The sequence below is a fragment of the Diplodia corticola genome (genome assembly GCF_001883845.1).
Source record: "Diplodia corticola strain CBS 112549 chromosome Unknown scaffold5, whole genome shotgun sequence".
In the NCBI taxonomy this organism is placed as follows: Eukaryota; Fungi; Ascomycota; class Dothideomycetes; order Botryosphaeriales; family Botryosphaeriaceae; genus Diplodia; species Diplodia corticola.
Genome location: NW_017971484.1, coordinates 29,342 through 54,493, shown reverse-complemented (window position 1 = coordinate 54,493; position 25,152 = coordinate 29,342). Strand labels below are relative to the sequence as shown.

The 25,152-nt window shown below is 56.7% G+C and overlaps 10 protein-coding genes across 10 annotated transcripts; 4 read left to right on the top strand and 6 right to left on the bottom strand.

Annotated features, from left to right (window-relative positions):
- Nucleotides 1–703: 703 nt before the first annotated feature.
- On the bottom strand, nt 704–3,035 carry BKCO1_500020 (dna polymerase pol4; the record flags this gene model as incomplete). The annotated part of the gene is made up of 2 exons (XM_020276790.1): nt 704–1,948; nt 2,022–3,035. 2 exons carry the CDS (start codon nt 3,033–3,035, stop codon nt 704–706), a joined length of 2,259 nt encoding a protein of 752 aa, XP_020133960.1.
- A 1,444-nt stretch (nt 3,036–4,479) lies between these two features.
- On the top strand, nt 4,480–5,625 carry BKCO1_500019 (tetratricopeptide repeat protein 1; the record flags this gene model as incomplete). Its single annotated transcript, XM_020276778.1, has 2 exons — nt 4,480–4,590; nt 4,693–5,625. The coding sequence occupies 2 exons, from the start codon at nt 4,480–4,482 to the stop codon at nt 5,623–5,625; spliced, it is 1,044 nt and encodes a 347-aa protein (XP_020134081.1).
- A 499-nt stretch (nt 5,626–6,124) lies between these two features.
- Nucleotides 6,125–7,189, bottom strand: BKCO1_500018 (haloacid dehalogenase-like hydrolase; the record flags this gene model as incomplete). Its single annotated transcript, XM_020276767.1, has 2 exons — nt 6,125–6,992; nt 7,173–7,189. The coding sequence occupies 2 exons, from the start codon at nt 7,187–7,189 to the stop codon at nt 6,125–6,127; spliced, it is 885 nt and encodes a 294-aa protein (XP_020134080.1).
- Nucleotides 7,190–7,989: 800 nt separating this feature from the next.
- On the bottom strand, nt 7,990–11,058 carry BKCO1_500017 (zn 2cys6 transcription factor protein; the record flags this gene model as incomplete). Its single annotated transcript, XM_020276756.1, has 4 exons — nt 7,990–9,480; nt 9,533–10,116; nt 10,387–10,846; nt 10,951–11,058. 4 exons carry the CDS (start codon nt 11,056–11,058, stop codon nt 7,990–7,992), a joined length of 2,643 nt encoding a protein of 880 aa, XP_020134083.1.
- Nucleotides 11,059–11,972: 914 nt separating this feature from the next.
- Nucleotides 11,973–15,899, bottom strand: BKCO1_500016 (srebp cleavage activating protein; the record flags this gene model as incomplete). The annotated part of the gene is made up of 5 exons (XM_020276745.1): nt 11,973–12,759; nt 13,009–14,511; nt 14,608–14,723; nt 14,783–15,722; nt 15,868–15,899. 5 exons carry the CDS (start codon nt 15,897–15,899, stop codon nt 11,973–11,975), a joined length of 3,378 nt encoding a protein of 1,125 aa, XP_020134082.1.
- Nucleotides 15,900–17,003: 1,104 nt separating this feature from the next.
- Nucleotides 17,004–18,203, bottom strand: BKCO1_500015 (tpr domain protein; the record flags this gene model as incomplete). The annotated part of the gene is made up of 2 exons (XM_020276734.1): nt 17,004–17,601; nt 17,656–18,203. 2 exons carry the CDS (start codon nt 18,201–18,203, stop codon nt 17,004–17,006), a joined length of 1,146 nt encoding a protein of 381 aa, XP_020134085.1.
- Nucleotides 18,204–18,492: 289 nt separating this feature from the next.
- On the top strand, nt 18,493–19,339 carry BKCO1_500014 (rwd domain protein; the record flags this gene model as incomplete). Its single annotated transcript, XM_020276723.1, has 3 exons — nt 18,493–18,559; nt 18,651–18,725; nt 18,789–19,339. 3 exons carry the CDS (start codon nt 18,493–18,495, stop codon nt 19,337–19,339), a joined length of 693 nt encoding a protein of 230 aa, XP_020134084.1.
- A 782-nt stretch (nt 19,340–20,121) lies between these two features.
- BKCO1_500013 (xap5 domain protein) lies at nt 20,122–21,394 on the bottom strand (the record flags this gene model as incomplete). Its single annotated transcript, XM_020276712.1, has 3 exons — nt 20,122–20,484; nt 20,533–21,055; nt 21,120–21,394. The coding sequence occupies 3 exons, from the start codon at nt 21,392–21,394 to the stop codon at nt 20,122–20,124; spliced, it is 1,161 nt and encodes a 386-aa protein (XP_020134087.1).
- Nucleotides 21,395–21,894: 500 nt separating this feature from the next.
- On the top strand, nt 21,895–23,147 carry BKCO1_500012 (cyclin b1 interacting protein 1; the record flags this gene model as incomplete). Its single annotated transcript, XM_020276701.1, has 5 exons — nt 21,895–21,971; nt 22,019–22,255; nt 22,303–22,424; nt 22,472–22,825; nt 22,879–23,147. 5 exons carry the CDS (start codon nt 21,895–21,897, stop codon nt 23,145–23,147), a joined length of 1,059 nt encoding a protein of 352 aa, XP_020134086.1.
- An 833-nt stretch (nt 23,148–23,980) lies between these two features.
- Nucleotides 23,981–24,860, top strand: BKCO1_500011 (btb poz domain containing protein; the record flags this gene model as incomplete). The annotated part of the gene is made up of 2 exons (XM_020276690.1): nt 23,981–24,039; nt 24,092–24,860. The coding sequence occupies 2 exons, from the start codon at nt 23,981–23,983 to the stop codon at nt 24,858–24,860; spliced, it is 828 nt and encodes a 275-aa protein (XP_020134089.1).
- Nucleotides 24,861–25,152: the final 292 nt, after the last annotated feature.

The window sequence follows — 25,152 nt, the reverse complement described above, 5'->3', positions numbered from 1 at the left end:
TCACCCCGCGCACTGCCTCGTCCCCGCCGCATACACCTACATTCGCACCACACTCGCTCCCTATGCCTCCCTCCGGCCCGCCATGAGATATCCTTTTTCTTTCTCTCTTCCTGCAGCGCAGCATCTTGCTTTCATGCTGACCATCTTCATTGTGGCGTGATGGTGCAGCTCTCAGCAAAAAGGACATGGGCTGCTCTTTCTCGTGGTCCAAGCAAGTACTGATTGCATAATGCCCGACGGACGCAAAACAGTCGAGCTTTGCATCCGTCGGCCAGTCAGTCAGAAACCTTCAACGTTGATTGATTGGGTGCTTCTGTGAAACGAAGCAGGACTCTGGCGAGAAGTAAATGATTTTAAGGGGGGGAAAGGCGCTACGAGAGCATCACCTGCCGAACGTACGTACCGTGTGAGTCACCTGAACACGGCCACCGCATGCTCAGAAGAAAGATGAAGTCAGGTGAATCTTTTCCAATGCAAGTCGGAACTTGGTCGCGATAGTAGTCTCAGATCTGTGATGTTCTGTATAGAAAACTGCAAATCAGATATACTCCGGGTATTGTACTCCGCTCTACCGATGATTAAACTCCCTATGGTCTCATTATCCAGTTCCCTTTGATTGACCGTCACAACCCTCAAGATTTTACTTTCCAAAACAATCCCTCGCTGTTCTCACCTTCCTCCCCCACCACAAACCTCTCCCTCCTCAACATATCCGATGCTCCGGCGGCCTCCACGGCACGCCCAAGATGTCGAAAATCTTCTTCTCATCCCTCCCCTCCACCAGCTCCCCCTCGGTGATCTTCTCCCTGCCCCACCCCCTCAACACATCCTTATACAGACCACGCTGATTCAGACGCATGCCCTTCCGGCTGGCAAGGAGCCTGATGCTGCGGTTGAAGATGTCGTTGCCGGTGAAGTAGATGAGGGCGGCGCCGAGCTGCGAGGCCGGGACGAGGAGCAGGTCGATACGGCGCCAGAGGGCCTTGTCTTCGGCCTTCGTCTTGAGCTGTGCTCCTTCCGTGTCGGTGGTGGCGGTAGATTGGGGTAGAGCTGACGCGCCGTGCCACTTGGTGCCGTGGTCGGTGACGGTGCCGTTATTATTCTTATTCTTGCCGCCGTGCGTGGCGAGCGCAACTTTGAGGAAGCCGTCGGCCGTGAGGACTGGGACGAGCTCCTCGAAAACGATCTGCTGGAGGCGGGCGAGATCGGCGGTGGGGTGGGATATGAGTACATCGATGTCGCCGCTGTCGGAGGCGCCGCGGCGGTAGGACCCGCCGACCGTGGCTGTGGCGGCGGGGTCAATGGCTGTGAGTGCGGCTTGGATGACGGCGCCGTGTGCGGTGACCTCGGCGCGGGGGATGCGGGTGTTGAAGTCCGTGTAGTGGGCGAGGCCAACCTTCTGGTTGGTTGTGAGAGGGACGTTATTGCGGGTGAGATCTTCGAGAGTGCGTAGGCCGGCCATGACCCATTTGCTGGCTTTAGATAGACCGACGCCGTAAATTTTGAGAAAAGTTTGGAGAGCTTCATCACCTGGCTCGAGGTGGGCGTTGTCCAGGCGGCGGAGGCGGTTGGTCCAGACAATTTCTTCGATTTTGGCGGCGAGGCGGGGGCCGACGCAAGGAAGTTTGATGGCTTCCTCCTTTGTGATGATCTTCACGGTTTGCTTGCGTAGGACTGATATGGCCTTGCGGTAGGCGCGCGAGCGCCACTCATCCTTCGTCTGCTCGTAGTAGTTGCCCATCTCTGTCAGGACCTCTATCGTGCGGGAGTTCGGATTGGTTTCGGAAGTCTTTCCGTCGTTCTTCTTCATACACTGAAACTGTTCTGACGACCCGGCGTGCTGGTCAAGGCTGGTCTTTGCCATCTTTCTGGGCCTCTCATCCTCGGTATCAGAATCGGAACTTGCGCTTGCTTGCCCCTGGGAGTCCTCATCTTCCAGCTCTAAAGGCTTTAATCGCTGTCAGTAATCAATGGGTACCTATGAGACGAGCCTCGGGCAGGATGAAGGTAGGCTGACTTACGAGGTAGTCGGTGTTCTTGGCACCTATAATGATTTCCTCCAATGCATCGTTATATAGTTCTACTCCATTACTGTCCCCAGCCGAGCCTGCTTTGTTGTGTGTCTGAAAATCTTGGCTTGAGGGAGGCTGTTCGTTGTCAATCTTCTCTGACCTCAGAGGCGTTGCTGGCTCAGCTACAGGGACATTTTTATCTGCAGGTTGCGACGGTTGCGAAGCAGGCAAATGGATCTCGTCTTCTGCGGTCTTCTGATGAAGCTCTTCTTGTCCCTTCAAAAGGAACTGAGGCAGCTTAGGATCCAGGATAGAGCGCCAGATGAGGCAATCTGACGGATAGGTCTCGTTGACGATGATGAGGTTCTGAGACAGAGCATGGGGGAGGTGAGTCCTCACATCTTCGAAGGTGAGATCCTTATCCACGATGATATGGGTGATGTGGTCGCACCAGTCGACTACCCAAGTGGCGCCGTACTCGATTGCCTTCGCGATCCTCATGCGGCGGGCGCCGTTGATGTCATTGCTCGGAAAGAAATAGAACACCAGGTCTTTGAAGATGCGGCGGTTTTCAGGCGCGAGCTTAATCTTGGCTTCCTTCTTGCCCTTGCCAGGAGCGCGAGGTATCCGCTTGAGCTGGGCCAGAGTGAGGTTTTGCTTCGGGCTGGACATGGTGTCTCCCTTGGAAGACCGGACTGGGGACGATGCGACCCTCGGCGGTGAATAGGTAGTATCCGGGAGGTTTTCCGGCACGTGGGCTGAGGCAGGGTTTGGCGAGGGTGCGGAAAGGGTCCTCCCGAGCGGTGGGCGAGTGGTTGGCGCGCCGGCGAATGAGCGAAAGACGCGAGGAGGCTGCGCGGGTAAGCGAGACGCGACGGGCGCAGAGCGGCAGTCTGTCAGCAGCTTTTGTGAGGCAAGACGGCCTTCATCTGGCGGTTGATCGTCTTCGTCTTCGTCCAGCGCAGAGAGGGTGTCGTAGAAATGCTCCTTCCGGAAGAGAGGCCGCGCTTTCTCCTTCTCCATGGCTTGTGACGGCAAGGCTCTCCATAAGCGAGGGTGAGTGTTTGTGAGGATCTGTGTTTACTGCAAGACGTTGCACAAGGCAGCAGAGGTGAGCTTTGTTCCAAGAGCTGCCGAAAAGAGAAAGGCCGCCGCCGCCATGACGTATGTGCGCGCTTTACCTACCTAGTCTGCGCCAACCAATTCTTCACGCCCACGTTACACCTTCAACACCACCACTGTTGATGTCGGTGTAAGCTTACCGTCACGCGATTGGCGGAAACGTGTGTACTACTCCACCACGAAGACTGCCATCTAGCCGAGGAAAGAAGCTGACATACATATTTGTATACTTCTGGAAGTTGGCCGCCAGGGCTAACTTACCAGTATGACTGCATAGTGCTCGCATCCGATGGTCTTTTATAGACCTGCCTGCTTGTGCTCAGCTTGGGCTTCACTTACGACGGTATGGTTTTCTCAGCCATTTTATTTGCACAGCGCAAGCAGAACAGACACCCAATTGTCAGTGTGCTGATTGCACGACACGCGACGCGCTGCGGTAGTCTTCTCCCAGGCAGGGTATATCAGGTCGTTGATGCCTGCGCCTCCGTCAAGCAAGAGCTACGCCGTTAGAACTGTGAGCGGAGATATGCGCATCTACAGTTTAACGTTGTCTTTAAGCATCACTCCAGGCGCCACTCACCTGGCCATGGTCTTCTTCATTGAGTATGTCTCTGAAGGTGGCTCCTTTGCTGAGAAGGAATTTCCCCATTTCCAGATCACCCATTTGAAAAGCTACAAACAGCGGAGAGCGACGAGTGTAAGTTTGGGTAGGGTGTCGGAGGTAAGAAAGGATGCCTGATTTCGCGTTCCAAAAATATGTAATTCCGACCTTCATCAAGGTAGAGCTTCCTCACGCGCTCTTTATACGGCTCCCAATCATCCGGCTCGAGTACTCTCCATAACGTGGTGTTTTGACAAAGACTTGCAACACCATACAAAATTTCACATTTAGAAGCAATCATGGAGCTAAAAAACGCCCGGTCGGTATGTTAAGAGATGGCATAGCCAAGAAGGTTGTCAAGCTACACCGTAAGCCCTGCCGTCGCTTATAGAATGGCTCCACCTCCGGTGTACTGGACCAGCTCCGACTGTCCGTAATGCAACCTTATATGTTCTTCGAGTAGAATTACAAAATGTATTATCTCAGAATCTCCACTGTCCAATGATAATGCAATCAAGCGACAAGAGCCAAGCCATCAAGGTACAGCGGGCTTCATCCGCGTTGAGACGGAAATAAATTCCGCACATGGCCTTGGCATGACGCAGACCGAAATTCCACCGCCCGGCAGAACGTGCGCACAGCACACATTTCCTCCCCGCACCGACTCCCCGCACCACCACAGCTTCCTCCACCCGTCCCACAACCCAACCATCCGATCCCGGCCAAAGCATCGCATCCTCAGCAATGGCCTCACCATCCCCTTCGCCCAACACCGCCGCCGCCGCACCCTCCGCCGACGAGCTCGCCGCCGCCGCCGCCAGTGCCGACCCCATCTTCAACCCCGACGAAGAAGCCGTACGCCTCCTCCACACACATACCCCCCTCACCATCACATAAATACCCATCTTCATCTCAACAACCCCTCTAACCGCACGAACCAAACGCGCAAAACAACAGTCCCTCCTCGCGACCGCCAACCAGCAAAAAACCCACGCCAACACGCTCTTCACCTCGGGCGCCTACAGCGACGCCATCTCCGCGTACGGCCGCGCGCTGGCCAGCGTACCGAACTACTTGGACTACGAGGTCGCGGTGCTGCGGGCGAACGTGGCGGCGTGCCACGTCAAGCTGGAGGAATGGAAGGAGGCGGTCACAGCGGCGGGTGAGAGTATAGAGAGGCTGGAGGGTCTGGATGGGGCGGAATCGGGAGGGGAGAGCGGGAGTTCTGAGGAGAAGAAGAAGAAGAAGAAGAAGCCGGGACAGGACGACAAGGACAAGCCCGACCGCAAGGCCAAGCTGGACCCGAATGCCAGCGGCGTGGTGGAGGAGCTGTCGGACAGCGACGAGGAGGAGGCCACGAAGCCGAAGGCCGCCGCCGCCGCCGCCGACACGGTGACGACAGAAGCAGCAGCAGGAGGCTCGCAAGGCGCGCAGCAAGACCAACAAAACGAAGACGAAAAAGTGGAAGCTCAAGACCACGACCACGACGACCACGACGCCGCCCTCCTCCGCCGGCGCCTCGCCCACCTCGACCGCCTCTCCCACACCGCCACCGACGTCCGCAAGCTGCGCACCAAAGCGCTGCTCCGCCGCGCCAAAGCCCGCGCCGCGCTGGGCACGTGGTCGGACCTGCAGGGCGCCGAGGACGACTACCGGGCGGCGGCGGCGACGCCCGGCGGGCTGGCGCCGCTCGACAAGAAGGCCGTGGACCAGGCGCTGCGCGAGCTGCCGGCGCGGCTGAACGCGGCCAAGGAGAAGGAGGTCGGCGAGATGATGGGGAAGCTGAAGAACTTGGGCAACGGGCTGCTGAAGCCGTTTGGGCTGAGCACGGATAATTTTAACTTTGTCAAGGATGAGAAGACGGGGGGGTATTCGATGCAGATGCAGTAGTGTGTGTATGTATGTGTGTGTTGTTGTGGTTGGGGAGAGGGTGGGTGCGGAGGTAAAAAGGGAAGGGAGAGAGGGCGTGGTGGGACGATAGACTCGTCCGTTGCTCAGGCTTTTTGGTAGAGGATACGAAAGAGATGATATGCTTGTCATGATCCTGTTTGGCCCACAATAGATGGTTATATAGATTGGTAGCCTCAACGCAGCGAAGCACACGAATGGCTATTCTGCTATCTTTGGGAATCGGTGTATAAGCAGGACCATCAGCGTCCAACCTTTAATAACGCTTTCGCTGCCTTCACCTGACTAAAGAAACGCGCTATACACATCATGGCTGAATATCTATCTACACGAAAGCTAACGTCTTTCAATGCTGCAGATGCCCAATTCCCGCCACGTCTATTGCTGACGCTGAAACGCGTCGTCTATGCCCTATCCGTTTCTTTTTCCACAACCTCTATTCCCTCTCGATCCCCGCCACCAAACGCCCTCCCTCTCTTCCTCACACAACCTCAATCCCAAACCTCTCATACGGAAAGTCCACCAGACTCTCCAAATGCACAGCCCACCCATCCCCAATCTCCCCAACCCTCCCGCTCCTCTCGTCATCCAACCCCTTGTGCTCGCCCGTCCTCCCCGCCAGCACCTCCCCCTCCCTCCCGCGATACTCCTCCGCCAGCCCCGGATGCGGACACCAAACGACCTGCATGCCCGCCCTCCTCCCCGCCTCCACGCCGGGCACGCTATCCTCAAACACTAAGCACTCCTCCGGCCGCACCAGGTCCTCCTCCGCCGCGCCCTCGCGCCTCAGTCTCGCATTGACCGTCTCCAGCGCGAGCAGGTAAATGTCCGGCAGCGGCTTCCCGCGGCCCTTTTCGATGCGCGCGTCGTCGCCCAGGACGCGGTTCTCGTCGGGGAAGACGGCGAAGAGGTCGGGCAGGTGCGCCGTCTTGAGCGCGTAGTTGCCCGCGTGGCTGCTCGTCGCGAGCGCGACGTGCACCTTCTTCTTCTTCTTCTTGCTGTCCCCTCCCTCCTTCTCCCCCTCCTTCGCCCCCCCAGTCCGCTTCGTCAGATCGTCCAGCAGCCGCACCACTCCCGGCAGCGGTTGGGCCTTGGGGAAGTGCTCGCGCTGCAGCGCGCCCTGTTTCGCCATGAACTCGTCGTGCGTGATGGGCAGCCGGGCGAAGGCGTGGAAGATGGCGGCGGCTTGGGGGCCGGGTCGGCCTTGCATCTGGGCCTTGATGGACCAGGGGAGGTCGGGCTTGCCGTATTCGCGGAGGACGGCGTTGGTGCAGATGGTGTAGAGGTCTTCGCTGTCGATCAAGAGACCGTCCATGTCGAAGAGGCAGGCGCGGATGGCGGGGAGTTTTCTGGGAAAAGGGGGGTTTGCGTCAGTGAGGGGGGGTTTCTTTTTTTTTATTTTTGGTTGGAGGGGAGTGTTGCGGGGGGGAGGAGGGAGGAGGAGGCCGTGGCGTGAGTCGCTTTTTCTTTTTATTGGGATGGGTAAGATGTAGGTTTCTGGGGCATTCCACTGTGCAAAGCATACGTACTTGGTCTGCTCGGCCATTTTGAATGGTAGAATGCGACGTGGAGCGGAAGGTGTGCTTGTTGGGTGGTAGAGGAAAAAAGTTGTTGATGTGGAGTGAAAGATGCACACGCAACGACGAAACACAAACGTGGGGTTAGGATCTGGCGGGGCGGGCCCAGGACATGACTCGTGTTCGTCAGGCACACGGAAAAATGATACCACACACCCTAGCTACTCGGCACCCTCTCCGCCCTGGATCCCTGCAACACATCGAAACTCGTCGGTCTCGACCGCGGCAAGCAAGAAAAAATCCCGAATACTCATGGTGCCCACACAAGTCTCTCATTGCCATCTATGATTGTTTGAGACTGACGATGTCATATCCTACATCTATCCGTGGTCGCGTGTACCCGTGATACTGCGTAAAAGATAAGAAAAAGGGAGAGAAAGCAAGCCGTAAGAAGCTGCAATAAGATGAACATAGCAAATCCCGATCATAACCCTGATCAATGAATCAACCACACACACTTTCCACGCCACGCACGCCTCGCTGACTGAAAGGCAAACAAGCAAAACTGTCATGTCTGGGCCGTGGCGGGTATTTCAGGATGATGCCCCAGAGAGCCATGCCACGCCGAAGCCCGAAAGCCAGAGCCAATCAACCACGCTCACTCCTTTTCTAAAGCAGATCCTCCTGCAAAGACGCCGATACTCTCCAGTGAAATGCCCGCTGAGAACGACAAGGAAAGGCAAAAGAAAATACACGAACACAATCAAGAAGGGGAATATTATGCTAGCTGCCTACTCGAGCACGAGAAAGGCTAGAGCGTAGGGCGTTATTACGGCACTAGACGGCCAGTCCCCTCAACGATGCCGTTGTGAACTAGAATTTTGCTGACGTAGAAGCACTCCCACTCCCGCGGGTCGCTGCCGACGAAGACGGCGTTGCGCCTTTCCGCGAGATACATGGGTGTGATCTTGACCTCGGCAAACCACTCCTTGGCAAGCGCATCCGACTTGGGGTTGATGGTGGCGTTTGTCGTCTGGTTGTTTGTCATGTTGTCTATGGGAACAACAACGTTCGTTATGGGTTCCGTCGTCGTCTTAGGAGGGACGCCACGCATCTTCAACAGCATGTGAAGAATGTCACTGAACCGTTCGCCCTGCTGACTGTAGGACGCCGGCGGTTTATCGAGAGGCCATCGGTTCGGATGCGGTTGTGAGAAAAGTGCGTTGGCAGCATCAGTTGCCGCCTGTGCGGTAGACTGCATCGATGGGGTAGCTTCCTGGGGCGGCGGAGCATCCGGCATGGGAACGTTGTGGTCAACGTTATTCTGGGCGTTCTCTGCGGCGGTCGCAGCGGCATTTGCGGCGTTAATGCTTCGCTCAAGCTCTGTCTTCAAATCCGCCGGCGGCACGCTATAAGTGCGGGCCGGAACATGCGCCGGGTTCTCCCACCTCTTGAACAGCCAGCACATGCGCTCTACACAGGCCAGAAGAATCATTGAGACCAGGAAAGTCTCAAAAGGGTTGGCTTGTTGGCGTTGAAGGAGGCGGCGCTCCAAATCGTTCATGACAAACTTGCTGAGGTTGGCAGCCCTTTTCTCCATGGCACCGAGTATTTGCGCATCGATAAGCCTGTAAGCCTCCGAATGGGTCGCAAGTTCGATGGGGAAGCGAGATGTTTGAGGGACCGACTCAAGGTCCTGTGGAGTCATGATGACGGGGTCCTTGAAGGGAGGTTGGGTGTGGTTGAAAAAGAGCTGAAACTTCAGGTCCGGCTCAGCGAGGACTCTGGTGGCGACCCACAATTCCAGCACTTTAGACAACAGACTCTCTTTGCTTTCAATTCCTTCCTTGTTCTCGACGCTCAGACGGTGCGCCATCACGAGTGTGGGTTTCATGAATGGTGATGTTTCCGCCTCATAGATCACCGGGCCAATTCTTTTCATGTAAGATTCGAGCTTCCCCCCGATATCCTCAACATCAGGGTCGATGATCTCCACATCTTGCATGCTTTCCATGGATAAGCCTGAAGCAACCAATTGCGGATCGATGGGCCCATTCACGCCGCGCAGGCCCTTCAGCGTGGTGAATGTCGTGTACATGGTGGGCTCAATATCAAACAACCGTGCTTCAATCCTCCCATGGACGTGTTCAAAGTGCATGTTCGCCTTGGCGGAACTGATTGAGTGGAACGCGAGGACGGAATGTAGTCCGGCCGAGTAAAGGTTGAACTCTTCAGCAATCCGCGTGCGGATGCAGGGATGCTTCCACAAGCGTGCGCTTTCGACGTTTTGACATGTGCTACACGGGCTCTCGCCAGAGCACTAGAGATTTGTTAGCGATCGTAGGACATGAACGCAAGTTAGGACACCATACCGGCTTCTTCAACATGCGACATCTGATGCATGCACCCCGCTTCCTGACCTCCTGGACCTCTTTGCGCCGGGAGTCTGAAAACCTGCCTCTCACTTTCGGCTTCGCTGGCTTGGGGTTCATACTGAAGTCGGTGGTAAAATGTGTTTGCTGGCCGTTTGGATTGATCGCTATGGGCCTGTGATATGTAGCAGATGCCGCATTTGGCGAGGGGCTGTGGGATTCGGGATGGTCGCGGGTCGCGTCTTGCAGCTGGAGCACTGGGTCGATAGAAGCCCAGATTCCAGTGCGTCCTGTCTGAGGGTTGTAGGCTGCTTCACCTGGACTCCCATGGTGTTCCATGGAGTGGTTCACATTTGGCATATTGGCGCGCAGTTCTTCTGCAGCCGATGCAGCCATGACCAAGGGTGAGGGGTGAGAATGTGTTGCGGCTGTAGCACTTGAGGCGGGAGGGAGTGTAGAGGAGGGCGGCGTGGATGATGCTGGCGGTATCGGGGTGCCAGCGGAATGGGGCGAACCGACGGCGAGGTGGTCGTACTGGTAGAGAGATTGCGGCTGTTGTGCGCCAGACGGTTCGTTATTATGTACTGTCAACGCGACAATTAGCATCTTCACTCATTGACTGGCTGATTCATGCAATGGGAGCGAGGCTGCCAGTGGTGCTACATAAGAGTCGGCTTCGTCCTCAAAAGCATTCACCCAAACGGGCATGCGGCTACAACGGCAGTCTGCCACGAGCTCGCGGTGCGGGCGCACGCGAACAAAGGAAGCCGGCGGGCAGCGCAAAGCTCGGTCGATGATTGGCGGGGCAGCCTCGCTCTCGGGAACATGCATGCAGGAGACTGGGATTAACGCACTTGGTGCATCTACAGCGCTACCATTGGAGTCGGGGTTGGGCTTGGGGTCGTGGTCCTGCACCAGAAAGTCCTCATACACGGGGCCGGGGTTTTGCATGGCATCGTCGCGCATGGAGCCGCGGCGTTCGGGGAGCTGGTCCGGATCGGGCGTGGGAATGCGCTGGCCGGAGAGATCTAGGCGCTGGCGCGACACTTCGGCGAGAGCCTCGAGGCGTGACATGCCCGCCTTGGGCGCGGCGTAGGGTAATGTCATGGGCTGGCTGGGGTTGGTTGCGCCATGCTTCTGGGCAGCAGTGACTTGGTGTGCAGGCCCCTGGGCGGACGAAGACTGTGGCGGCGGCAGATCGGGGACGGGAAGGTCATGGAATTGTAGGATGGCGCGCTGGCGATCCTGGGCCGTGAGGGCGGGACACTTCTTGACGAGGTGCGCGGTCAGCGTGTCGATGCGGCCCTTGGGAAACTGCGGTGAGAGTCAGTGTGGGTGTGGAGTAAGCGTATGTCGCGCGGAGGAAGCGGTGAGAGGCGCTGGAGGTGGGTGCGCGCGTCGGGGCGAGGCACACCAACCTTCTCGCCGCAGGAGCGGCAGGTGTGCTGGTAGCGGTTGCTGGCATCCTCGAGCTTGGGGCCGCGCTCGAAGAACTCGAGGATGAGCTGGTTTGGCTTGCGGCCCATAGCAGGCTGCGCGGGCGAGCCGTCAGAGAGGCGGCGGAGGGCTGTGGGACGGCCTGGCTTCTGCCGGAGGTTCGATGGCGGTCGGGAAGGCGGAAGGCGAGGGAGGGAGAAACTCTGGCCTGGCGCTGACTAAGTCTTAGCAACCTCGAGGCTGTGAAAGGCACGGCCCGACTCGGACGCCCGTGCGACCCTGACTCGTCGCGCCAGCTCCCCCACCGCCCGCCAGCGCCCTGTCCGGCCGCGGGATGCTGCTTGGCCGCGCCCTGCTCTGGAGAACGAACGGTGCGAGGCTGCGGCAGACACGCGAACAGGAGGAGCTGGGCGGGCCACGCAGGCGAGCACGCGAGCAGCCGAACCCGCGAGCCCTCCGCCCGAAAACAAACAAACCAACATCCACGGCTGCGCGGCCAGACAGCTAACACACTAGCTATCTCCCGCGAGGGCGCGCTTAGGTAGGCTCGCACCGGGGCGCCGCCGCCGCCGCGCTGCCGAACCGCCAACGGCGTCCGCGCATGTGCTCCAGCCCCGGAGCGGCTCCCACCGCCGCGCCAGGCACACACGTCTCCTGAGCGATGCAGTCCAGATTCGAGCTCGGGGTCAGATTGTATGCGTTGTTCGCGATCCAAGTACTCTGCACTACTACAGTCTTCTCATCGTTCAATACTCGTCTGTCATGCTGTCGTCAAAGCGTACCCGCTTCCGCCAAATCATGCCGCCAGCGCCTCGTCGCGCGCTGCGCGCCCCGTGTGCGTGTATGTGTGTATGCGTATGTGTACGTGAGTAGTGTGGCGAACTACCACCCGTTGCGCCTTGAACGCCCCTCCCCGTAAAACCCTCCCGTTGCGGTAATTCCCCAATACCCGAGAACGTTAATCTTTTTACTGTTTCATCCACACTTCTGTCCGCCACCGAGTTTACGCCTGCCCTTCCCACCGTAACCCACCGCCAGATGATGCCTTGTCCCGCTCGATCCTCTCAATACGCTCCCGCTCCTTCTCCCGCTCTCCGGCCCTCTTCCCCTGTGCTTTCTTCCGCCAGGTCAACCCCAGCGTGGCCGAGTCCATGACTGCGTTCGCCGTCTCCTCCTCGAACCTCTCGCTTCCCAAGGAGATGATCTTGAGAGCGTTGCCGAACCCCACAGCCACGCTCTTCTTGCCGATTCGCACAATCGGCCCCGGCTTGGACACGAACAGCTGCTCCTCCTCGAACTCGTCCTCCAGGTACACTTCACTCATCGAATCCCTGCGCGGACGGGGCAACAGAGGGGTCGTGTGCAGCTCACCGTCCGCCGACAGCGTCCATGCTTCCCATTCCTCACTTTCCGAGCCTGTGCTGTCCGGAGACGCGGCCGGGGGCTTTCGGTGGTAACCGTTGGCCCCGGGCGACCCTCCGTTCACCTGGTGTCCGCTCACATGCGACTTGTCGCGGCGTTTCAACATTCCGTTTTGGAACGGATTCGAAGATGCTGCCGTTATAGGAAAGTAGCTGGCATCCGACGATGTGGACCTCACCGCGGGCACTTCGCTCGCAGGCCGTTTCCGAATGCCGATAACCGAGGGTGTGCACGTCGCTTCCCAAGAGCCCGGTGACTTGACCGAGTGGACGGCCTCCGTGGCCCTTTCGAACCCAGAGCATGTGATGTGGTCATCTTCCCCTAGCGCCGGTGGCCGAAGGCAAATGAGACTGTTGGCTGATCCTTCGCTGGCGGCGTATGTATGCATTATACAGTCTTGTGTTTCCGAGTTGGTATATACAATCGAGAAGTCCGGTACAGTGGGTGAATGGCATCCGCATATGTGCCTCTTTGAATGGAGAACGCGGAGCGTATGCCCCTTGATCTGGCCCGTTTGGAAAGTATGCACAACGGTCCTTGTCGGTATGTCGATGAGATCCACTTGGGTTGACCGCACCGTTGCTAACATACATAGTGACGGTATCGGATATACGTACCTTACCTTGGAGTGGGTGGGGTCCGGATGCTTCCAATCATCAACAGCATCGAGTGTTTCAGACGCCCACTCACCGGATGAAGGGAATGACAAGTGAACTGCCCCATCTTTTGAAACGCTGATAACCTTCGGTTGTCCTTTGATGCAGCAGGATAATGCTGCGTTGGTGAATGGAACTTCAGATATTTGATGAGTCCAGAGATGACCGGTGCGGAAGTCAACCTCATTGAGTCGGCCGTCGGGAAAGACCACGAGAAGGCTCAGTCTCTCGACCTCGTCCATTTGATGGAATGCGAAAGCAAAGACGCTCGGCGATTGGCCTTTGATTTCAAGAACCCGGGACTTTACGAATCGCCGTTCGGCCAGGCTCCACAGGGCAACTCGGCCAGAGTCCGTCAGAAGTGCCACCCAGTGACCTGTGTCATCTATTGCGGCCGCAACTATGGGCCAGAGTGGAGGTTGTAATGCGGACGTCTGGAGGATCACATGCGAGTACACATGCGTCCGATGATCGAGGAACCAAATCGAGGTAAGACGATCCAAGCTGATCGCCACAAAATGTCCCTGGCTGCATGTCGCTACCTTCACCACGTCCAGCTCGTGGGACTTTGGCAGGCTTCTGACAGAAAGAGGCTGTTCGTCACCAATGCCTGATTCCGCATCCTCTTCCGGAAGTTCGTTCCAGAGCAAGTAGTTCATCAGAAGGGTGACGGCTGCGATGGCGAAAACAATCGCCAAAGCAAAGGGAAAGAAATGGTGTTCTGCCAGATCGCGGAGGACGATGAACACAGACGGGGTCTGATGGGCAGCCCCTCTGCGGTCTGCATCTTTCGTGACGACGGTCAGGGGCTCATAAACACGGGCAATGAAGCTGTGAGAACCTGGCTTGACGAAGTCAATGAGCTCTTTTGCAGAAATATAGTCCTGTATCTTCAGCCATGCTTCAGGCGTGCGGACCTGGTTAATTGGAGGTGGAGGTAGCGGGTCTATGACGTTGTTTCTGTTTCTGAGTCGGAAAAGCCGAAGGATGTTAACAAAGGAGAATGGCCTGCGATCGTGATCGAAAAAGTGCCAATTGAGAGCGAGAATAAAGGAGACCATGGCGACGGTTCCCGCAATTCTGGTGCTGAATGGAAGCTTCCCTTGAAGAAGTGCTCCACCCCATGTCCGACGCTCCACCTTCGTAGATGTGCTTGACCTGCGCTGTGTAGCGAGATTAATCCTGTCGAGGGAATCCTGGAGCTCCATCCTCCGTACATCCACGCTCAAGACAGCTACGAAGAACGTAAGGTGGAATACGAAATCAAAGACTAGGGCGACAGCCGCGAAGGCGCATGCTGGCGCTACACTTGGAGAGACAACTCGAGAAAGTAACCAGAGAATGAGGAGATTTTGAGCGGCTGCTGCAAGGGCCAGATGCCCTACATCAGCGAGAGCGTTTGAAACGCGAGTGACCGTTGGCATGTGCGCTGGACTTTCCAGAACAGCGTTGATCAAGCGGAACCTTCCGATCATTAGTTTTTTTTTGAAGAAAAAATCATTGAAGCCGATAATCCAGCGACAAGATGCGACGAAAAGAAACAATGAGATCAACACATACATGTTCTCCAGACCAATTACTAATACGACGAACGGGTAGGCTTCTCCGGGAACGTTGGCTAGGTTGATTCTCAAGATGCCACATATTGTGAAGCTAGAACAGATGGATATGAACATCTACAGTTGTCGCCGATTAGTCCAGCGTGAGGAGGAATCAAGAATGGATAGGTGCATACTTGAGCAATGACTGTGCAGAAAAGTCCAAACACACTTTTGACGGCCTTCAGCTTCCTCAGGCTAAACAGCACGTAGAACAGCATGAGGGAGTAGGCCAAGACAAGAGTCCACGCATCATTCATGCTCATCGGCTGGTATCGAAACTCGTAAAGACGATTCCTGTACGTGGATCCGGACTCGGGATAGAAGTTCCAGTCATCACGAGCATCGTGTGCCAGCTTGCGTGACCGCCTATCGAATTCTTCGGCGATAGCACCCCCAGAGCGATCGAATATGGTGATTACGAGCGCATCGGCAGCAAGAAGGCGGGTGCCGTTGAACGTCTTGCCAGCGAACACGGACAGCGGCTGCAAGGTGAAGTTATAGGACGAGCGGCGCCCCTGCTGCGAATTGATGGTGCGCAAGACGTCAACATCCTCTTCGAGGGCTGGCAGCGAGCAGTTCCAGTACATGAGCGGCGAATGGCAGCTCCAAGAAGCAACCTTGGAGACACGGTCGCTGCAGCAGCCCGCGAGCTCTTGCGAGCCTTCCACCGGGCCGTCGGCGGTCGCGTTTCCCTCTCCCGTGATGTTCACACCACCACCTAGCTCGCCACCGAGGCTGGGCCCGATGAGCGTGTCCTGGATCTTCAGCGCGTCGCGCAGCACGCGCCCGTCCAATGCCTTCATGTAGCTGCCGTGAACCCAGAGCTGGCGCATTTCCACGTCCGGGGCGACGTTTTCGGGGCCGTCATAGGCGCGCACGGAGGTCCAGACATGGTGGGGCAGGCCGCTGGCGGCCGGGCTCTCGTAGAGAAAGACGACTGGATAGCACAGGAAGACGGCGACGGCAACAGACAACAGCAGCGAGAAGAGCCAATGGCGGGCGGTGGCGTTCCCATAGCTGGCGAAAGCCCTACGGATGGGGTGCTCCGACGAGAGCTTGGGGGGCTCTGTGGTACTGAGTCGAGCTGTCAGCGAGGTGGTGGTGCTAGGGGAGCACGAGGCAGGCGCGCGTCGCTGCAGAAAGGCGCGGCGAGACAGGCAACGGCACGCGCTCCGGAACTCTGTCCGTGGGGGCTGGGTTGGTGGTGAAGGCTACTCACCCGCGGAATGCGTAGAGCAGGTACCAGATCATAGGCGGAGACGAATTGCATCAGGCATGCAGCATGGGAAGCGGAAGGAAGTAAGGGACTGCGGCGGGGACGTGGCTACGAGGCTGCCATGCGCAGGAGGAGAGTTGCGGGCGTTGGAGGCTTCACGGTGCGGAGGAAGCGATCGACGGCCGGGCAGCTGGGCAGGAGAGAGGCGCAACAAGCAGCTGGTGCATATTGGCTAGCTCGCCAGAGCGCAGCTAGTCGCTGGTGAGCTTTGACTCGAGCGATCGTTGCTGGGAAGTGCCGTCGAGCGCCGCGGCGGCATCGCGTAACGTCGAACAAGAACTCTGCCTCGTCTTTCCCTGACGCATCGCCATGTGCGCGCGCAGTCGCCTCGCTGCGCTCTGCAGCCGCCGCCTGCAACCCGCTCGCGGCGCCATGCGAGGGCGCTGTTGGCGCCGTGGGCTCGATTTCGCCGCATCCGGGCGGCTGTGCCCACCTGGGCCCGGAGTTCTCGCGCTCTTCTTCACCATTGCATCTCTGCGTCACACCCGAGCACCGCCCGCCCCACTCGGCTATTGGAGGCAGGGTCTGCCCTCTATCGCAAACCTTACCCGTGGAGGCGCCTGTGGCCGTTGCCACTGCCGCCGCGCGATGCGCGTCGGGGCGGAATAAAGGTGCGACTCCGGCGGGCGCATCGCGGGATCGAGCACATGCACATGGGTATCGCCCATCCCCGGCCCCACCGACATCGCCCGCCCAAGATCAAGGCGCGTAAAAGGGTTGGATTCGTCACACTAGCTCAGACCTGTCCAAGTGTTCCAGCCCGCCTCGAGCGGCATTGGCCAAAATGGTGCAAGCGGGCGCCCGCAGGACAGCCCCTGCACGCCAGCAAAATCCGCGGCTTGTCCATGACGCAGTGCGAGCCGCCCGCACCAAGGCCCGCTGCCCTGCATCGGCTTGTGGGATGCCGCCTCCGCCCCAGATGTACCTGTTCGGGCCGTGCGTGCAGCTCTCCCGCGCAACCCAGCGAGGATTCTGAAACACGAGTCATCCACCTCCCCGACCCTTGATCCACACAGCCCATGAGATGCCCTCGAGCCGGAATCTCCTCCGCCCAAGCTTCAACAGTCGACCATCCCGGCTCACGCGCCCTGCATCTCCTCGTCCGAGTCGCTCTCCTCCGCGTCCTCCCACTCCTCCACCTCGTCCTCGCCTTCCACAGGCGGCCCCAGGATCTTGTTGATCCCCTCCACAAGCTCATCCGCATGGTCTTTCAGCCGGTCATCCTCGTACTCCAGCAGTTGATACAGCCTCAGGCTGTTGCCAAGCCACTGTCTACTGGATTTGAGCAGGCCCTTGACCGTTTCCTCGTCCTCTGATTGTTTCTTCTTTTCCGCCATCAGATGCAGGCACCATCCCCCCAAGTACCACGCCTCCACACTTTGATCGTCCTCCAAGATTAACCGTTCAAGCACCTCCAGTGCTTCATCTTCCAGCTCCGCTTCCATCAACAGCCTAGACAGACTGATCCGCACGGGGAAGTCGGGGACCTTGGGGTCCTCGGGCTTGAGGTCCTTCCACAAATCCATGCTCATCTTCAATGCATTGCGTGCCTCTTCGTGCCTCAATTGTGATATCCTGACCGATGCGAGCGTCTGGAGAGATTCTGGGTTGTTCGGGTGTACGAGCAACGCTTCCGTGATGAGTGCTTCGCACTTCTGTTCTGCGTCTTCTTCCCATCTGTCGCATGTCAACACAAAAGGTCAAAAATGACGCAAAACACACGACACTTACGAGAGATCCGTCATGTACACCTCCACAACACCGCACAGCGCATTCGCAAGCTTCCTTTTCTTCTCATCCAGCGCTACATCCCTCTCGGGGCCGGCCTGATTCGCCTCCAGCTCCGCAATCTCCCTCCGCAGCACCTCAGCACCCTTGTCGAACCACGCGACGCTCTCCGCGCCGCCCTCCTCACACAGCTGCGCCAGCCACATGAACTTCTCCGCGCCGCCGCCCGCCTGCTCGGGGATGCTACCGTCCTCGTCCAGCGCCGCGGCCACCAGGAAGTAGTCGCGCGCCGTGTCGACATCGCCCAGCTCGACATTGATCTCGCCGAGCAGCGTCAGCGCCGGCAGCGCCGCCGCCGTCGGCGCGCTCGTCTCCGGGTCCGGGTGCAGCAGCGCGTACGCGCGGCGCGCGGCGACGAGAGCCTCGTCGGCCTGCGAGGTTTGGAGCAGCGCGGTGGCTTGCGCGAGGAGCTGCGGGGCTGTCATCTTGGGCTTTTTGTTGCTGTTGCTGTTTTTCGATTTTTTGTTGCCGTGCGGTTTTGTTTTCCCCATTGCTCTTGGGTTTTGGCGCGACAGAGCGATTGAAGGCGTGGGAGCGGCCCGTGTATGCGCAGTCCTCTACTCGATGGTCCGCTGTGGAGAAGTTGGGTCTGTGTGTTGCGGTGGGAGAGTCGAGTTTTTTTATTCAGCGCGCAAGAGCTGGGAGCTGGTTTGCTGCTCGAAAAATTGGGGGTCAAAGCGCGCCTTAGTGCGGATGAAGGCGGTGAGTCTGGCTTTCCCCGCTGACATCAACGCCGCCCGCAGCTCGCTCCCGCTCCCCATTATCCGCACGTACTTCACCATGGGTAAAGAAGACCAGACAGAAGAGCGCGAGGTGCTCGACTCCATCTTCCCCGATGAAATCACAGGTATTCCAAGCCCACTCTTGTCTTCTCTCCTACCTCACCTTTTCCGTCTTTTCTCTATCGTTCCACTGACAATTTTTCCGATTTGTGCCAGACATCTCCGACACGGAGTACCGCATATCGATAACACTGGACGTCGAGAACGAGCCCGGAGATGACTCCCCTGCGCGTACGACATCCGCTCTCAGCCGTCTCAGAATCTCTCACCACTAATCAAGATTCATGAGCGCAGCCATCATCCTGCTAGGCGTCTCCTACCCCGAAAACTACCCCGACGAAGCCCCCCGCCTCGACATCAGCGCGCCCCCCAATGCCCCCAAGCACAAATACCTCGACGTCGCCAGCGACCGCGACAACCTCCTCGAGGCCCTCGCGCCGACCGTCGAGGAGAACTTGGGCATGGCCATGGTCTTCACGCTCGTCTCCGCGCTCAAGGACGCCGCCGAGCTGCTCGTCACCGAGCGCCAGCGCGCAGCCGAGGCCGTGCGAGAGATGGCGGCGCGCGAGGCGGAGGAAAAAGAGAATGCGAAGTTCCACGGCACGGCGGTTACGCGCGAGAGCTTCTTGGAGTGGCGGGACAAGTTCGTCAAGGAGATAGAAGAGGCGGAGACGAGAGCGAGGGAGGAGAGGGAGGAGGCGGATAAGAAGAAGAGGGGACCGAAGGAGGAGAAGAAGTTGACCGGCAGGGAGCTGTGGGTGAGGGGCTTGGCGGGCAAGGGTGAGGAGGATTATGAGGAGGGGGATGTGGCAGACGGCGTGAAAAAAATGGAGATCAAGGCTTGAGAGAGTGTGGGTCATGAGCATGTGGCGAGACAGGCAAGAGCATTGCATTTAGCTGGTCTTGAAATAACCCGGTATGAAGGACGCTGGTTATGATACGATCAACGGAGCCGACGGCAAGGAATTGGATCACCCTTCATCTTCCCGTCCACGGAGCTGGCCCAGCATCTACAGCTTCCTTTCCTCTTTGGCTTGACGAAAGACGTTGAGCAGTAAAGCCGTAATCTGTTGCCAAAAGCCATTGGGGTCACCTTGATAGCATGGCTGCGTTAAAAGCTTCTCCGAATTGCGTTAGCATTAAGGAGCGTTTGATTCTCATCACTCCGTACCATTAGACAAGAGAGTATTTCGAAATGGCAAGCGGCGTTTCGTACTTTTACTTATATCGCCCTTAATGTTGTGTGGAGGATTTGTAATCTATGGATCATCTCTTTAGGAAAGCTTAAACGGCGGCTGTAGTTCGCGGGTTATTTTGCTTAGTGTCACATCTCGGTTCCCGCACTGGGTTAAAATTGGGCTGGTGGTGTGACTGCGAGAAATGAGTATCAGCCGGGGTGCTATTTTTACTTCTTGGTAATTCAGTGATATCATACCATACAATCCCATATAAAGTTCGATTTAGTGTCTTATGGTGCAGCGTCTCTTCATTTGGTGTTTCAGCAATCTCAAAATTCTATGCAGTGCCCTCATATTTACTCAGTTTCATAAGACCAGCCGTGAATGAGTTGTTCTATTCCCTCGTCGTGGACCAACTATGCCACTTCATTGACTTTATGCTCCACAAATCAACTGAAGAAGAAAGAATTCCCTTGAGCATCTTTCCTGGTGCCCTTGCTGTAGTCCTTATTGGGATCGAACTCCTCCCATATACTCGCCGGAAAGATATGCTTATTGCGCTCGTACCAACGTCGATCCACGACTTTGGTCAGTGTAGAGTCGTCGTTGTATCCTTCGAGCGAGACATCCTCTTCAGTAATACGCTGGTCCTTCTTCTTTTCTTGCCGGTCCAAAGGGTTGAATGTTGCAGGATCAATGTCCTCGTCTTTGGATGGGAGGGGTGTTGCGGACGTGGGCTGTGCGGAGTGACCAAAGATGGGACCGTCGAAGCCAATCGTCTTGTTTACCATGAAGTAGTAAAACTCATAGTGCTGAGACTGTTAGTATCCGTGCGTATGTTAGATTCTTTGGAAACTTACATGAGGAATGATAATCTCTCCGCGGACCAGCATAAGATCATCAACTCCGACGCGAGCCCACTCTCTTTTGCTCTTATCACCACCAACACCAAGCTCAGCGCCCGCTTTCCTTGCTCTGTCTAGGAACAGCCAGACATGCTCGCCCTTCTTGATCTTGCACCTCCCACCCGGAATATTGGTACCGTCGTAGAAGACGAACGGGATAACAAAGTCTGTCGCCTTGACCGACTCCTGCATGATCAAAAACTCCTTTCGCAACTGCTCTCTCTGTTGCGCCTCCCGCAGTAGGGCGGATTTCGTCATGACTTTCGGCTTGAAAGACACATTGTTGTTCGCGCCGAGCTTCTTTTTCGAGACCGGAGCAGCATCCTTGTCCTTATCCGACGCTCCGTTCTCATCAGGTGTGCCATCATGCGGCGTCGCGGCCGCCGGTCCCTCTTCCTCTTCGTCGTCTAACCCAAACGACAGCTTTCCCTTCGCCACATTCTTCTTCTTCTTCTTTGCGGGCCGCGGCGTCGATCCTCTGTACTTTGACAATTAGCTTGGCGACCCATTAGAAAGCTCACAGCGGGCGCGCAAGAACTTACCCGTCCGCAGGCGTGCTCGTGCCGGACGTGGAACCACCCCGAGCTTGTTCTTGTCTCTCGCGGTCCTTCAGGTCGAGCGCTTCGGCGCGGCGCTTGCGGAAGTCGGAGAGGTGGACCAGGCCGACTGTTTGCGATTTGAGCAGATCCTCAGCGGTCGAGGCCTGCGACGTGAAGCGCGAGTTCGCGGCGTCCAATGCGGAGGCGGTGGAGGAGGCGGCAGGGTTGGGAGTGTTGCTTCGCGAGGCGTCGGCGGAGGAGGGGGTCGAGGGGTCCATGGCGAATGGCGGAATGGGGAAGAGGAACGGTTGCGAGAGCGGAGGAGAGGTTTGGCGGATGATGAGCGGAGGAGAGCTGCGTTTTGAAGAAACAGCGCCGATGCGGGAGGCGTAGGGCTGGCATGCCGACGGCGAGGATCGGCAGCGGCACGGATGGGGCTTAGTGCTGTGCGTCAGGCACCACACTTAAATCTGACTTCACTGCTGCCTCTTCGTCATCTCACACCTGGCACGGTGAGATCTTCGAAAGACGCGATCTGCCTATAAGGAAGGATGTGGGAGCCTGAGATTGGTGTGGTTGTTTCGCCCATTTGGTAGTGAGAGTCGAAATGGTGGGTTTGTTTGTCAGTATCGTTGGGCAAGAGCTCGGCGTGACGATTGCTGTGGCGCACCTTCTCTTTCTGAGATCTTGCCTTCTCCTCGCACGACAATTTGGAATCACCTCTTCTCCGCATCCAAAAAGCGTGTTTCTGTATCCTACATCTATTGTCTCATCCATCATGGATTTCACGCTTCGCTGCAACTCTCTCAAATGCCGCACGCTGCTCAGTGATAGAGCAGTCGTCACTACATGCAGGTAAGCCTCTCGGCTCCAACGAAGAACTCCGATCTGAGCTCTGGTAGCCACATCTTCTGCATCACCTGTTCCAACAACCTCGGTCTTTCGAAAGTGGACAGCACTGTACGCGTATGCCCTGCCTGCGATACTCCCTTGAGGAACCCAGATGACGCTGTCGAGACCTGCCTGGACCCTACAGAGGACTACAAGACTAGCGTTCTCAGCGGCTTGAGTCCGACGATTGTTATGGAGTGCGCTGGAAGGGCCTTGGCATTCTACAGCTACCAGACCACTCAAGAGGTGTCAGTGATAAGAAATCATTGTGGAACACCGCTGACGGAGACATCAGCATGTATCAGGAATACCTCGCAAAGAGCTTAACCGAGAAGTACACTATGCTCAACTCGCAAATGGATAAAGTTGTTCACGACGCCAACGCCGAGATCGCCAGCCTACGAGATAAGCTCCAAGGTACATTTGCTCACAATCAGGCGTTCTGATTCTGCTGACCAATAAAGCTGCCCAGCAAGAGCAACGACGTCTCGATGATGAAATGCACAAGATGGCAGACGCATACCGGGAAAAGGCCAAGACCCAAGCGCACCTCCACAAGGTCTACACGCAACTCAAGGCGCAGGTTCTCGCAGGTCAGGTTGCTTCTGCAGCATCCGATGATGCCGAGGCAACCTTGGAGTCAGCCACCGGAGACCGGTTCATCGACAGGATGGCCGGCACAGCTGGAGGACATTCCAGGATACCTCACAATGCCAATGCTATGCAGCTTGGTACACGGAACAGGAGTACTGGTTCTATCGGTAGCGGCGATGGCTTCCGTGGTGCTCAAGTACTCAATGGCCGTCTATTCAGCGCGCGTAAGTGTTGTCGTTATAGTTGTCGTACACGCACATGTCTGACTCTTCCACAGAAAAAATTCCGCTCAGTGGTACACCCCAACACCGCACCCGTCTCGGCGAACCAAGTGGCCAGATGTACCACCCCGCAGGCCGTGGTGGCGTCCAGGGCACACCTATGGCTCGACCACCTCTCGGCAATTTGAACTCGAATGCATTCTCTGGATCTGGTGCGAGTGGGTACGGACTGAGGGCGGGTATGCGGGCGGGAAAGCAGGCTTACCCTGGAGCTGGGCCTAGCGGAGGATTCGACGGTCGATTTCCTGCGCGTGGGGTTCGCTGACATGGAGCTCTGTAACGATTCATGGGCAGATTAAAGCAGTGTCCGATTAGTCACGAAATCTCGTTCGAGAACCATAATGCGAGCCAATGGGTCGGAGCACAATAGACAAAGGCCACCATGATTTAAACCCCTCAACTTTGAGTCTTACAATTTCGAGCCAGGGAAAACTTTTCCAGTTGACCTATGAGTATTATGCTATGCAAGATCCCCCAGTGATAGAGCTTCCGCGACAAGTAGTCTCTTAGCTGCGGCTAACAAGATTGCAGTCAATCACTATGGAAGGCCAACCAAGCCGCAACTTCGATGAGGCGCGGCATCAGTCGGAAGGCTTTCTGCCTTCTGGTACAAGTTTTGGGCTACATCAATTCAGTGAAACCAAGACCGGCACAATGCGTGCAAAAGCATTCTCTATCAGTTCTTCGCAAGAGACCCAGTACCTTAGTTTTGAACGTAGACCCAGATTGATCCTCGCTACTGCCACAAACTGTAATATTCTCTGCTTACATCCAGGTTTTTGTTTCGTGGCTTCTGCAAGCAACCGAGGGGAGCAAATGCTTGAATCTGACAAAGATTCGATGTTGCAGCATACGGCGCAGTGCATACAAACGGATTTCTTTTGTCTACCATTGAAGTGATACATGCACAGCAGTGCTGTCTATGCGTCGTCGTGAATGTTCCTTGACTCATGATAATGCAAACAAAGCAGGAAGAGAACAAACACGCAGGTGCATTTCACATATACTATGAGCGTTCCCACTTGGACACAGCTTTTAAGTCCACACAGAGCCATACTTCAGCACCCACGACCTCCACCACATAACATCGCGCATAACATGACACAGCCGTACAACCTTGAAGGCAAGCAAAATGCGAATGTCAAGCGCGCCACTCTGTATAGCTCCCCATAAACTGCAAACAGAAACAGCCACTGACTGCACCCTCAGTATCACTGGACAGACCATCAGCGTCATCGTCGGCGGTGGTGACGACGATGACAACGATGAAGAGAGTCCCTGTTTGTTCCTCGTCCACCGCAAGCTTATCTGCGCCTTCTCGCCCTTCTTCAACGCCGCCTGCCGCGGCCCCTGGAAAGAACACCGCGAAGGCATCGTTACGCTCCCAGAAGAAGACCCCGCAACGTTCGAACTATACGTGAAGTGGCTGTACACAGGCGAGCTCGTGGATTGCAGTAGCCCTACTACCGAGGACGAAGACGCCGACAATACTGCTGATCCGCAGGGGCAAGAAAGAAAAAGAACGGTAGAAGGAGACCCCTTCGCCAATGACCAGTTTAACACCGTCTACACAATCCTAGCATGTGCCTACTTCCTCGGCGATGTGCTGCTGGACCACACGTTCAAAAACGCTGTCATCGACGCGTTGATCAGGCGCGTGAAGCAAACGAACCGCTACCCGTGCGCGATGGCAGCGCTCGTATACGAGAATACGTCGAGCTGGGCATCGCCACTGCGGCGGCTGCTGGTGGATTTCTACGCGTATGCACACAAAAGGGATTGGTTTCTGGGGAGCAACCGGGCGATGGATATGGATAATGGGCCGAGGGAGTTCTTGAGGGATGTGTTGGTGAAGCTGGTGTCGGTTCAGGAGGAGGGGTGCAAGGAATGCCTGCATCCATGGGATTCGGATTTCTGTCAGTATCATGTGCATCCGGATGGTGTTAGGTGCCCCAAGACTTTCCAGGTGAGGAGATAAGTTAATGTATTTTCTGATCTTATTTCGGGGTTGGATTCAGACGGGAAAGTAGTTGGATTCTACGTCCGAGTGTGGAAAGCTACGATATGAGCTAGTTTTAGCATAGGATATCGATGCGTGAATCATATGATGAGCATCCAATAGTTCTCCATGGGATATTGCGATTCAAGTGCCGCTTGTACCAAGCAGAAAGCACTTCAATTTTTCGTAGACGTCGGTTGAGTCGCAGGCCTTGGGCGCGCCTGCCCTCCGCTTGTTGTGACTTCTTAATCCAGCGGGAGCGACCCGACGC